This window comes from Dreissena polymorpha, chromosome 4 (assembly GCF_020536995.1).
Source record: "Dreissena polymorpha isolate Duluth1 chromosome 4, UMN_Dpol_1.0, whole genome shotgun sequence".
Lineage (NCBI taxonomy): Eukaryota > Metazoa > Mollusca > Bivalvia > Myida > Dreissenidae > Dreissena > Dreissena polymorpha.
Window position 1 is genome coordinate 32,353,179 of NC_068358.1, and position 14,743 is coordinate 32,367,921.

The window sequence follows — 14,743 nt, forward strand, 5'->3', positions numbered from 1 at the left end:
AATAGTAAAAAAAGTTTACATATTTAGAAATATCAAAACTCGAACACATGTCATTTCATCACCATGGGGGCAGCCATTTGTAAATTCATAATATTACATAAAATAGAAAGAAACATGCTAAAAACTCACTCATCGCCTAATTGACATTCCAAACGGTTGACGATGACAAATGCATTGGATTGTAATCTTTTCGTTGATGTTTGCAAACTGCACGATCAGACCTCATAAACACTCAAAAGAATAACTATGTAAGAAGCATTTCACCAATGTTTACAATTGTTGTCGAATCACCGTACGCTTACAGACTGACAGAAAGATCGATACGTAACTCCGTTCAATTCATCACGGTATACTATTCTATTGATAATATATAATAATACATCGCTTAACAATCTAAAAGTAGAAATAATTCTTTTAAACGGATTTTTTTAATAACGAAAGTGAAAACAACGGAAGTTGGATGGATATTCTGTGAGATGCACTTCGGCTCCAGAAAAACAATACAAATAAACTAAAAAAGACGTGTGGGGACAATTTTCAGCTGGAAAATATTTAAAATAGGGTAAGTGATGATATCTCTACGTGGTTATTTCTGTTATTTAGTGCGATCTCTTGCTGATTAATGTTAATAGTTGTTTTACTAGTTGCCACCCAACTGTCAAAATAAATATGTGTTTTCTCAGGTATGTGTATACACATACCCGGTTTTCTCACCACTGCACGTGGTTTCGACCGATTTGTTTTGCACGTTTTTCTACGGAGCACAGCGAGGGCCACGCTTTCAAAATGGGTAGAAGGAATCGAAATATAAAATCAATCGGTTTGCCAATTTCTTTATATTCCTTTACAATTTTATATGTCGTCTGCAATCTATTTCAATTTGAGATGGTTTAAAATTTGCAATTTGGTTGAGAGGTAAATAACAAAATTGTTAAGCCTTTGAAATAGAATTGTGACTCTTATTATCCACCATACCAGGATTTTTAAAAAGTAGTTACGTTTTAGTTATTTTTAGAACTTTGTTTAGGAAATTTATCCAAAAAAGGCAGTTGAATAAAAACTCATTTGTTGTTTTATGACAATAATTTTCTGTGAAATGTTGCTAACTTGACCTTGTATATGTATATAGCTTTGTATTTATTCAACTTAAGGTAGTGCATATCCTTCCTAACTTTAGATTGAGATTTTGTAAATTAGTGTAAAAATATATTGGTTTTAAACCAAAATATGAATAAAGCACACAAATATTGAATGTCAAAAATGTGTTTATGTTATTCTATTCGTCTTTAGCTTTAAAATGATATATAGTTTGACCATATTGTACCACATTGAATGAAGAAAAACCAAAGCGAAGTTTTAATGAATTTTATCCCCCCCATGAACCTTAAAGGGACCTTTTCACGTTTGGGTAAATTGACAAAATTGAAAAAAGTTGTTTAAGATTCGCAAATTTTCGTTTTAGTTATGAAATGTGTGAGGCAACAGTAATACTGAACTTTTACTATGCTCTAAATTAGCCATTATATGAATCTTTTGACGATTTAAAACCCCGAAAATTATCAAGCGTTGCAATGCGAAACGAATTAATAATTTGGAGAGTTCTGTTGTTGTCGTTATATTTTGTGAAACTACTAGAATTGCTTATATAAGGTATACAATACATCCGTCTGTATATCCGGAAGGATGGCCGAGTGGTCTAAGTCGTAGACATTTTATTCCAGGACTCCAGGGGTCAGTGGTTCGAACCCTGCTGAGGGTTACCTTTTTTTATTTTTAAAACTTTATTCTTGATTTTTTGCTGAGACTTTTTATATCCAATGTTTACATATATCAATATAAAGCATTTAATGACAAACTTCAAAACATGCCAAAATCTGTGAAAAGGCCACTTTAACACGTCTACCACCCGACTGAAGCAAACCCCGAACGACACCCGCAGATAGACCTGTTCCTGCAGTAAGTGCGCTGGCCGTTCGAACGCTTGCAGTGAACAAGTCATTTAGTGTTCGTTTGGACCACTCATTGTTTCAGAATGATGACCACTGGCTTACAAAAGCGAAATTAATATCGCGATCTCGCATCATAATCTGTTGAACTCCAATTTGCCGAGCTGTGTTATTAATCTACGTGCTTTGTGACTTGCAGGCAGAGTTGTAGCCAGAGACAAAAGAAAATACCGGCACACGAACGAATTAACCAAACATAAATTTGATTAATTTATTTTTTTTACTTTCAGAGCAGGGACATTTTTATACACATATAGCCTGTAACTAAAAGTCCACACCTATCTCGGGGTTTAACTGTCCTGAGCGAATGTAGAAAACTGCCGACATCTTGGATTAATATAAATGAAATATTACAAATCGCCAAGTGGTATTTGCTTTACTTAATTTTGCTTTATGCCTTGCAACATGCTCATGGCCTATCGCTGTCCATTTGATGGCATAAATCAGAATTGCTGGTATTTATTAAATTTAGAAATTTACAAACTATAACGACAGATGCAATTCACGTTCAACCAAATGTTGTAAAGAAGTAACGAATAAAACAATGCAATAATCCTATGTAATACACAAACATGCAATTGTTATTCATTAACACGAAATTGTTTTTAAGAAATATGCCATCGTCACTCAGCAACATGAATTTATTTTAGCTCCATTGCATCGAAAGCCAAAGGTTTATTGAGACGCTCTCTGATCCGTTTCCTGGGTAGAAATAGTACATGGTGTCTTCAGTTGAGATCTGTTGAATTCTACCACAAGGGGGATCGAACCGATGACCTCCTGGTCGCTAGATGGACACCATATAAACTACGCCACTGCGACTGTTAATCATTACAAGCCTTACATGCTATGAACCAATCCTCATTTCTTTTCTTTTTTCAAATGGTTGTATGAGGGCATGATCCCCATCGGCTCTCGGCAATAGCTTTATAACGTTCAGTTATTCTGTTAGTCTCTTTATATTCGGTGAACATACGATTACAGAGTTTTTTAATATAAATTCATTTGGAGGCTTTTAATAATGTTGTTTTGTATGTTTTGTTACCATTTCCCAAGTGTTAAATATAATAAGTGCATTTTATGCATACATGTTCAATAATTCTCTGTTAACGACATGTGTGTAAATAATGTAGTTTACATGTTTGCACTCGCTTTTTCGGTTAAAAGCAATTCATCAAACATCAAAATTGAAATGAATATACTTGTAAAACATTTTGATAAGTTGACAAAATGAATGGGTTAAAATCAAATAAAAAATCAAAAACATGTACAAACATATCTATAAGACGATGATGTATGCACACTGTCTGAATCGAAAGAACGAGTTTTCTGAGATAACATGGTATATACGAATAAGAAAACTCCAGAACACATCAGAAATATGTGTACTTTTCCCGTAATCATTGCGTCTTATAACCCCTTCTGATAGTGCTTTCCTCGGGATTAAAAAATTGGTTAAGGTCGTAACATGATGAACGCTTGTTCGGGCATCAATAATTACCGTCTCATTTTCGCCCGGAATTATTTTTCGCCGGCAATACCTGAACACAGCGTTCCAGAGTTGGACAAAAACTGACCCGTACATTATTGCATTAGCAAGCGAGTTACCGTAGGCAAATATTACAGCCCAGATCAGTGCGTTCGAATGCATTCCATTCACGTGATTGCTGACGTCATATTCAACAAGCGCAATCACGATGAACAGTGGCAACCACATCGCAATGAAGACTAACACAATGAGGACAAGTGTCCAGACAACCTTCTGTTGTTTACTTTGGCGAGCCGCATTTTTACGGTCCACCTTTTTCGCATTCCTCGAAAAACTGCCGACCGCTCGCCTGGAGTTCCGGAACGTTTAAAATATTCTGTAGTAGCTGATAGTGATGATATTCACGGGTATGAAGAAACAGAAGAGAGCGATGAGGGCCGTATAAATGATTGGAAAGTGTCTCTCCCTGGGCCGTCTAACGTACAAAACTGGACGACTTGCGAGTTTCCTGTTACGCCTTCTTTAACCTCGAAGTAAATGGCAAATGGAAGAAAGAACAGCAAGCTTACTAATTAGATTAAAGAGCAAATTCCAACCAAATGCACTTTTCTAAGTTTTCTGCTTGAAGAGACTCCAACTCTGATGTTCACATAACGGTCAATACTGATTGCCGTCAACGTCCAAATCATAACCACTTCACAAACGTGCATCCAGTACATGAGCACCATGCACATACCGTCCCCTAGCGTCCAGGTTCCGTGTACTCTGACGTAGGCGACAAACGGTGCAGACAGACAATATGCTATGTCCGCCAATGCCAGATTACATACTAAGACGTTGGTCACAGTCCTTGTTGTCTTAGACTTTAAAATAAAGACATAAATAACCAGACTGCCAGGCACAGACATAATCGCCAGAATAAGCATGACGACGGCTTCTAGAACACCCTCCCCGCCCCAGTTCCTATTGAACTGTGAATAGAAAGTGAAAAATGACTTCGACTGTGAACCATTTCCGATGCAGATAAACGATTTGTCCATTTGATCCCCGGAGCAAGCCATATTTCAATCCAACACTTATTGGTTAAAGGACCGATAATATAAATGTATTTGACAGGTACTCCATAAATAATTAAAAGTGTCTATACTGTGTAAATCGTTGCAACACTAAACTCACATTTCCAAAACACAGTGATCGAGTGCGCCCTCAAACAGTTGACAGCTTCAGGTCGACTGTCTCACATTGGGATTAATCACCCTCTCTCCCGTTGCGAAAGGCTTTGCAACGTACACATCCAGAGAGCGTGTTCGTTGCCCTTTTAATCGTCACACATAATAAAAATACAGATTTCCGAGGGAGCTGTTTACTTAATATGGCTTGGATTTTTCATTTATCCCCCACTGCAAATGGTAAATATCAATTTTCAAATTGGAAAGCACTTCACACAAACGGGTTTGCTAATCTAATTATGGTATAATACCATTCATGGATAGATTGCGACTTCAATAAGAGACTTCCGGTTCTCCGGAAGATATTTAAGCAACTTCCGGTCAATAAGGCTATTTATATTTGTAAGAACTTGCGATCAACACTAAGAATCGATTTTAATAAATAGCAAAACTACTTAGGTGGCGTTTACCGATATTTATCAAAACTACTTAAGTGGCGTCCAATATTTATTTTCTGTAAAGTTTTCAATATTTAGGTATTAGAACGCAAGACGGATATTAGATTCTAAGGGTACTGTGCACATAAAAACAAGTGTATAAAACCATAAATGTTTTACATGTTGTTCACATGATATAATGATATAATATTTTAAAGAGACTTGTTCACAATGTGATGAAAAAGCGATGTTCAAAATAATTGTCAGATTTTAAAAATCAGAATGTATGCATTATTTTTAAACAAGCGAAATAAACGTTCTTAAGTAATACACATGTGTAAATGTTGGATTATTAACGGATAAACATCGTTCCAAATCGGTAATATAATAGAGCGTTAAAAACGTTAAGAACTAATATAGCGTTCATGTTTCCTTGAAATTTTCTAAAGCCTGCTAAATGCAGTTTGAGCACATACACTTTTGTTTCAGATGTCCAGGGTTTGAATATCGAAAAAGGCAATATGCTATGCAACTTTTGTCTTGATATTATAATTAATTAGGACTATTAAAGGAACTTGTTCACAGATGTTCGTTTTTATAAAAATTGTTATTAAATATGTTTACTTACTCATCTATAATGTTTCAATAGTACTAATTGTAATGACACGTAAAAAAAGTTGAATAAAACCTTTGGCGATTCACTGGAGTCGAACCCGGGTCCTCTTGAAACAAACGCATGCACGTTACCGCTGCGACACATGAACATAGACTCAATTGTATTTTGTCGAAACATAACCTTTATAGCACTGTACCCGTTAATACAATTGTTTCCAAATCCAAGTATTTTACGAAGTTACCAAGATCTAAGTAATCCTGAACCCGGTTGCCGTTTAGAAATAAAAATTATTTGAGCTCTTGGTTGTATAAGATATCAGTAAAGCGATATCATGTTATGTAAGTGAAATCTATTAAAAACCCATATTGTACTAAGCCTATGTACATAACTAATTGGATAGTTCATCAATCGTGAATTATCCAATGTATGTCATGCATGGTATGGTCTATTATATTTTGAGCAACGTTTTCTAATGCACCTGAACGACTTCTGTATCAACTTTTATTTATGAATATAAGTATATTCATTATTATCTTCTGTAGTGTGTTGTCGCATTTAATGTCCAGTGTAACACATAGGGGAACAAGATGATAACGAAAATGCCCAATGTGCTGATACAAAAGCTAAAAACGCCCGTTATATCGCTGGTGAAAATGTGCTTCTTTGGTTGAACATTTATATTTGAAATTGTCAAAATCCTAAAACATGTTTATGGTCAATATACCTTAAAAAGCTTCAAAAATGATACAAGACGGCATAAGCAGAATTTTTAAACGCTCCCTTAGCATTTTTGATACTTTACAATTGGACGAATTTTGAATTATAGCTGCAATGTCGCATAAAACGGTGAAAATACCTGCCTTGGCAAGGACGTCGCAATCTTGACTATCACGTGATTACCCCCTCTGGTTACAGACACATTTTGTAAACAGACAAACGAAAAGTGTGTATGAAAAGGATGAAATCTCGAACATGTGTCTAAATGGAAACTTAATAATTGTTTAAAATCGTTGCTTTCTCTTCGTCAGATGTATACAAAGTTACGTGTCCATGAATGTCAACCGCCTCTTATGAGCGGTATTACATCAGACTATGAGTGCGTGTTTATGATTTCCAATATTTTTGGTTTTAAATGTGTTCAGTATGATAATACAAAGGTTACAGTTGCTCATCTAATACAATCTCAATATAACTAGGCCATTTTACATGTATTACACACACAAGTTTTCCCGTACCCCCAAGTATATGCCCCGGCAAAAATGACCATTTTTCAAACGCAAATGGCATTCAAAAACCTTCATTATCTCAAAATTATTCACGGTGATCCCCCTGTTTATTTTATATTTATTTCAGATACAGATCTATACATTAATCACCATACACAAAATTATAGCATTCCGGATATTTTGAAAATTTTCACGAAACGATCAAACATCTTTAATATTATATTATTCCTGGAAATCAGTCCCGAAATCAAGTTCGAAGTTATGAAGTAGATAGTGTGGTTAGCATTTCGCATTTTCATCACAATTCCAAGCGACATCAGACTCTTTTCGTTTGTCGCAAAAGATAGACATTATCCTGTTCTCAAAGTTATACAATGAGAGGAAGAAGAGGAAGAAGACATTAGAGCTTTAAGCACGTGTAAATGTAGAGAAAACAACATTATCTCATGTATTGCTTGACGGTTACTGCTGTCTTTATCCTTTGCCCGGCATGTGTAAACACTCTTTAAATAACATATCCTAAACCAGTAGGACAAATTAATGAGCCTGCACATGAAGATCCTTTCGTGGATCCAGACAAATGGTATTAAACTCGTTCTTATTGTCCACTGCTAAAGCAGATTACTAGAGCAAATTTTTTTTTGTGCAAACAGGTTTTCTTTTTCAAATAACATCTCCTGAGCCTGAGTTTCTCCTATCCAAAGAATTATGGATTAGTTGAGTGATGTTGGGCATTAAATTTGTTTTGTGTTAAATTTTGTGATAATAATATTACTCAGGCAGAGCTCGTTATCTCGACTTTACTCGCTGCGAATTTTCTTAGCGGTAGCTGTAATTTTGTGACCCGGTAAGAAATGCCCCAGCGAATAAATTCGAGATATAGAGCGATTATTACAGCGAGTAAATTCGAGATATAGATCGATTATTACAGCGAGTAAATTCGAGATATAGAGCGATTATTACAGCGAGTAAATTCGAGATATAGAGCGATTATTACAGCGAGTAAGTTCGAGATATAGAGCGATTATTAATACGATATAAACGCGTATCACGTAATTGCCGATATGGCTGGAAAATGAAAAGGAATAAAGGGTATAAAACGGCGGAAAAAAAAAACAGTCTCAGAATGGACGTCGCCATCTTGTTTGTCACGTGTTTACCCCACCCCCCTTATGTTTACATAATATATCAATTTGTCACTATCTTTGTGTCAATTTAATTAATACATCGGTCTGAAAATTCATTTAGATAAACTTATGTCGCAAAGAGTTAATTAGTGTGACACGTCTGATTTTCAAATTAGAAAAATATTTAATCACTTGATAGCGGATTTAACTGAACTATCATACACACAGTTTGGTTTTAGTAAAAATGCCAGAAACCGAGTTTGTGTTAAAAAGAGCGTGTATATATTGATCTTTTAATAGAAAAAAACGCGAAATAAAAAAAATGTATTCACCGGTTTATTAAAAAAAATCTGCCTAAACGATCATCACTGATTGGATTGTGCAGTCCGCACAGGCTTATCAAGGGCAACACTTTCCGCCTAGACTGGTTGCCGTTTAAAAGCGCCGTCATGAAAAAATCGATAAAATTGAAGTATCGTCCCTGATAAATCTTTGCGGACTGCACAGGCTTATCTGTGACGATACTTTAAACACTTGCATTAAGCCCGTTTTCCGCAGGGTTAGCCGTTGATACCGTTTATGTTCGGTTAATGGAGACACTAACACAGAAAGGATAGATGATCTCAGAAAAGAAGTAGTCATTGCATGCCCAACAATAAAGAAACAAACGAGCCAGTCCTTGTTCTATACATTTTATTGTTATAAGTCTTTACACAGAAATTATAGATTCTTTGTTTAGAAAAGCTAGTCAGATACATAACGGGTTTCAAAATTTAAGTGATTGCTACAAACTCAAATTCATTCTTTCCAATTTTAATATTGTTAAGCTGCAAAATCCTACTACCTTATACTAGATTAAAGTTCAAAATTATGTACCATATTTAGTAATTATCATTATGTTTTATATGCTTTTACCAATGTTAGATAACAAATTCAGAGTTATAGACAATTTACATGTTTATTAAGCAGGGCAAGCTGTTGGCTTACATACTTCAGAGTGTAGATAAAGTTTGCTCAGAGTCAACTATTTGTGTCTTGTTCTGAGAAAATTGGGCTTAATGCATGTGCGTAAAGTGTCGTCCCAGATTAGCCCGTGCAGTCCGCACAGGCTAATCAGGGACGACACTTTCCGCTTTTATGGTATTTTTAGTTTCAAGGAAGTCTCTCCTTGCCGATAATCAAGTTTAGGCGGAAAGTGTCGTCCCTGATTAGCCTGTGCATACTGCACAGGCTAATCTGGGATGACACTTTACGCACATGCATTATGTCCAGTTTTCTCAGAACGCGGCTCATTTAGTTAAAACATAACATATTTATATTATTAAGGTCAAAACCAATAATAAATCAAAATTGTCCATATGTTCAATAATGCTGGCTGACCTTGTTGGAAATATAGGTGAATCTGTTGATTAATACATACATCTATAGATAAAGACCTACACTATAGTGTAAATATGCACTGTTAATTGACATTATGATCAATGAAAATATCTGAATATCATGGAACAGTGAGATTTTAAATAGAAATAATGTTTTATTGTACAAAATTTGAAATCTGATTTAAAAGGCTATTGTAACATTTTATCCAAGATTAGATTATCACCATTAACCAGTTCACTCATGGTCTGACCATGGCTGATAAAGGCTCGTTTAGGACATTTATAATCTTAGGCGCTAGTGCCACATATACAAATTTCAGTTTTTAACTGGAAATCTTATGGCATTTTTAGATAAGATTAAGAGTTGTAATCTAACTTTTATAATGTAAAAATGATAGTTTTGTAAAGTGAAATGTATCTTATAATTCATAAATTGCATGACCAATATTATGATTATAATTATGCTTTTAATTTACATTGAACATTGTGAAAATTGTATTATATTGGAAGAGACTATAATAAAGAATAAATATATAAGTCTTGACAGACTTACAACCGACTCATACATACATTCTAAATAGGCCAATTATTCAGTGTTAATATAACCCGTACAACATGCATATACACAATTGAAAACGTAAGGTTACATAAACAATACATACTAAAAAAAAGTACAAACAAGTTATTTGAGCTGAAACAAAATATAAAGATTTACTAACAGTGTTAAAAATATATGATATTGCAAAATAAAAATTAAATAGTTTTGGTAAGTTATGTTTGCCAGGACTCCATTTTAATATTTTCCGATATATTTACTATGGCCCTCGTAAATTTGGCGTTGATAATCGAAGTCAATGATTATTAAGATAAATTATACAGTTCCTAATTGATAGCATATTTGACCTGTACATTTACACGTATAATGCGGTCACATCGCATCCATCGAAAGACGAGTACCAATGCAAAGCCAATACCGTATGGTTTTCTTGTTTGAAATTCAAACTGGACATTTTTCTCTATATTTTTGTCTCCTTACAATATTTGTATAGGGATTGAGTACATGAACGAATTTTTGGGCACGATTTTGTGTTAACATCCGCATCGGCACCAACATACTTATGAAACTGTTTGTATTCATGTACGAATTGACAGAGTTTTACCTCAAATCCAAAAATGATGTGAGAATGCAAATGAATTATTGTGTTTCTTGTACAAACTGCACTCGAATTACAAAACAATTAGTATATAATTATACATTAAAGGCTTGAAATATTTATAAAAAAACAAAAACAGTCAACTTGATGTAAAGACGCAATGTGAAAAAAAAAACAAGCTGAGACGGAATTATGACATTCGTTATACTAAATCTTTACTGATCCACTGTATCATCACACTGCGAGGTTTCTGATGACCTCGAGCCTCTGTGACGTCAATTGTCCTCTGACTCATCTGAATCATCTGACCCGTCTGCTAACGTCAGGGACCTCATCGTCCGTGTCGGGATCGCCCGCTTCCGGTTGGTAGCCCTTCTCAACGTTGATCGTCAGACGGGGCAAATTTGCTAACAAAGGCAGACAATGAGAGTGCGATTTGGTTTTCTTGAATAAAATGTGGTAGTAGTAGTAGTAGTAGTAGTAGTAGTAGTAGTAGTAGTAGTAGTAGTAGTAGTAGTAGTAGTAGTAGTAGTAGTAGTAGAAGTAGTAGTAGTAGTAGTAGTAGTAGTTGTAGTAGTAGTAGTAGTAGTAGTAGTAGTAGTAGTAATAGTAGTAGTTGTAGTAGTAGTTGTAGTAGTAGTCGTAGTAGTGGTGGTGGTGGTTGTGGAAGTAGTAGTAGTAGTAGTAGTAGTAGTAGTAGTAGTAGTAGTAGTAGTAGTAGTAGTAGTTGTAGTAGTAGTAGTAGTAGTAGTAGTAGTAGTAGTAGTAGTAGTAGTAGTAGTTGTTGTTGTAGTAGTGGTAGTAGTAGTAGTAGTAGTAGTAGTAGTAGTAGTAGTAGTAGTAGTAGTAGTAGTAGTAGTAGTAGTAGTAGTAGAAGTAGTAGTTGTTGTTGTTGTTGTAGTAGTGGTAGTAGTAGTAGTAGTAGTAGTAGTAGTAGTAGTAGTAGTAGTAGTAGTAGTAGTAGTAGTAGTAGTAGTAGTAGTAGTAGTAGTAGTAGTAGTAGTAGTAGTGGTGGTGGTGGTTGTGGAAGTAGTAGTAGTAGTAGTAGTAGTAGTAGTAGTAGTAGTAGTAGTAGAAGTAGTAGTAGTAGTAGTAGTTGTAGTAGTATTGTCATAAGAGAAGTTCATCATCAATTAGAAGTGAATTGGTGTAGAAATGAAGAAGTTATAGTAAAAGGCAATTTTGGGTGGGTGTGACATATGTGGGCAGGGCGCCCCAGGGTTGGTAATGGGGCCATGCATAGTTGAGATTGACCATATTGTCATAAGAGAGGTTCAGTATCAATTTGAAGTGAATCGGTGTAGAAATGAAGAAATTATAGTAAAAGGCAATTTTGGGTGGGTGTGGTCTATGTGGGCGGGGCGCCCCAGGGTTGGTAATGGGGCCATGCATAGTTGAGATGACTGTATTGTCATAAGAGAAGTTCAATATCAATTTGAAGTGAATCGGTGTAGAAATGAAGAAATTATAGTAAAGGCAATTTTGGGTGGGTGTGGTCTATGTGGGCGGGGCCCCAGGGTTGGTTATGGGGCCATGCATAGTTGAGATTGACCCTAATGTCATAAGAGAAGTTCAGTATCAATTTGAAGTGAATCCATGTAGAAATGAAAAAATTATAGTAAATGGAATTTTTTGGTGGGTGTGGCCTATGTGGGCGGGCGCCCCAGGGTTGGGATTGGGGCCATGCAAAGTTGAGATTGACCCTAATGTCATAGCAAAAGTTCAGTATCAATTTGAAGTGAATCCGTGTAGAAATGAAAAAATTATAGTAAATGGAAATTTTTGGTGGGTATGGCCTATGTGGGCGGGGCGCCCCAGGGTTGGGAATGGGGCCATGCATGGTTGAGATTGACCGTATTGTCATAAGAGAGGTCCAGTATCAATTTGAAGTGAATCGGTGTAGAAATAAAGAAGTAAATGTAAAATAACCTAAAAAAATGAGTGATAATTTCTGACGCGGCCCCACCCCAACCGCTATAACTTTTGACCCAGGGGTCAGATCAAAATTCCAAATAGTGCAGGGTCGCACATATGCTCATAGCTACCATGTGTGTAAGTTTCAAGGTTCTAGTGCTTTTAGTGTAGGAGGAGATAGTGGCCAGGACGGACGGACAGACAGACAGACGGACGGACGGCGGAGATAACCACAATATCCCCACCTTTTTTTCAAAAAGTGTGGGGATAATTAAGTCGAAAAATGATTAAATTAAATTTATATCACCCAAGTATTAAATGTTTCAACATGATGTTGAATAACTCAGGGGTTGAGAGACAGATCGACGCACGGACGAAGAAACACGAGTTTGGTCAATACACAGGCAGCGCTCAAGCGATTTGCTTAAAGATGCCATCTCAAACGAAGTGATGCTCCGACGTGAATCCTAGCTTATATGTTAAAAACCAATCAAGTCTAAACATTACTACTTATCGCAATAACCTTCACTTGTGTTTCTTTTAACATCATGTGGGGTGCGCAATTTTTAAATGAACGAAATCAGCAGAAGCATTCGGAATTATTTTTTCTGTCATAAACGCTGTATAATCTTTTAAATTCCAACTTATAATTCATAATTAAGAAATCGATGTTAAAAATACATTTATAAGGCCGAAGTGCTATTAAACGTTTTAGTATACACTATCTTTTGTGACACACATGGCGATTGTATATATGTGAACCTCTTTTGAAGAATGCGGCCAGTGCAGCTGCATACCAGCATGCGCAATCGCGCGGTCTGATCTGGAACTACGCTGTACGCTATGAGGTGATGCAAGGTTTCGTGGTCTCATCTGGAACTACGCTGTACGCTATGAGGTGATGCAAGGTTTCGTGGTCTGATCTGGAACTACGCTGTACGCTATGAGGTGATGCAAGGTTTCGCGGTCTGATCTTGAACTACGCAGTACGCTATGAGGTGATGCAAGGTTTCGTGGTCTCATCTGGAACTACGCTGTACGCTATGAGGTGATGCAAGGTTTCGTGGTCTCATCTGGAACTACGCTGTACGCTATGAGGTGATGCAAGGTTTCGTGGTCTCATCTGGAACTACGCTGTACGCTATGAGGTGATGCAAGGTTTCGTGGTCTCATCTGGAACTACGCTGTACGCTATGAGGTGATGCAAGGTTTCGCGGTCTGATCTTGAACTACGCTGTACGCTATGAGGTGATGCTAGGTTGTGGTCTCATCTGGAACTACGCTGTACGCTATGAGGTGATGCAAGGTTTCGTGGTCTCAACTGGAACTACGCTGTACGCTATGAGGTGATGCAAGGTTTCGTGGTCGGAATAGCTGTCTTGGTAGGCTCTGACCAGACTGCACGATTGAGGCCATAAAATGAAGTGCCTCAGAGGATCTTGAGGTTCGCGCTGTTAAGGGGAAGATTCATCATAAATCAACCATATCCGTAGGCATGCAGTCTTACCTTCCCCCCGTCCATCGTGAATGTGGCGACCCTAGAGCACGTGACTTTGTTCCACAGGAAGATGCAGTTCTCCTCCTTACGCGAGCCGTACGTCAGGAAGTAGGGCGTGACGTCACTTAGCGCTAACGTCACCGACGTCTTGTGGCCCGTCAGACGGTGGAGTAGCTTGCCTGGTTTTATTGATGGATATTGCTAATTATTTGCATTTGTTAGAATACACACGATTTATCAATTTATCGAGCTCTGCCTTCCCGTACAGTTAACGATATTTATAAAAAAATCCAAGGCAGGAAATATATTTTGAAGGGTTGAATATAATCTATACATTTTCTTCTGGAAATGTCATTTTAAGTGGCTGAATATGATCTATACATTCTATTCTGATTACATGCACCTTATTTTAAATGCTTTTTTTCAATTTATGAATTCCTTTGGGACATCATAATCTGTGTCTTTACTTCACATGCAGCAATTATTTTATAAAAGAGAGTAAATGACTAAACACAGAATGTTATGGAGGAAAGTTTGCAAATTTAGTACTCTTGTACCAAAACACCATGCAAAACGTTTGTGACAAATGTCTTCTAGTACTGTAAAACTGTATTTCTAAATAGCATTATTTATAACAAAATAATTCTCATGTGAACCTAAGAAAAAAATAACTAGCGAAACAATGCATTATGAATTTCGCGGAATTTAGGTTTCCAGTTCATGAAAAC

General features: G+C 36.4%; 1 protein-coding gene and 1 long non-coding RNA gene across 2 annotated transcripts; both read right to left on the reverse strand.

Moving 5' to 3' along the window:
- Nucleotides 1-2,813: 2,813 nt before the first annotated feature.
- On the reverse strand, nt 2,814-4,556 carry LOC127878331 (somatostatin-like receptor F_48D10.1). The gene is made up of 3 exons (XM_052424856.1): nt 4,134-4,556; nt 3,615-3,768; nt 2,814-2,827 (listed from the first exon to the last, which is right to left on the reverse strand). The coding sequence occupies exons 1-3, from the start codon at nt 4,554-4,556 to the stop codon at nt 2,814-2,816; spliced, it is 591 nt and encodes a 196-aa protein (XP_052280816.1).
- Nucleotides 4,557-8,746: 4,190 nt separating this feature from the next.
- Nucleotides 8,747-14,018, reverse strand: LOC127879202 (uncharacterized). The gene is made up of 2 exons (XR_008048967.1): nt 13,280-14,018; nt 8,747-11,010 (listed from the first exon to the last, which is right to left on the reverse strand). It is a non-coding gene; the product is annotated as an uncharacterized LOC127879202 (long non-coding RNA).
- Nucleotides 14,019-14,743: the final 725 nt, after the last annotated feature.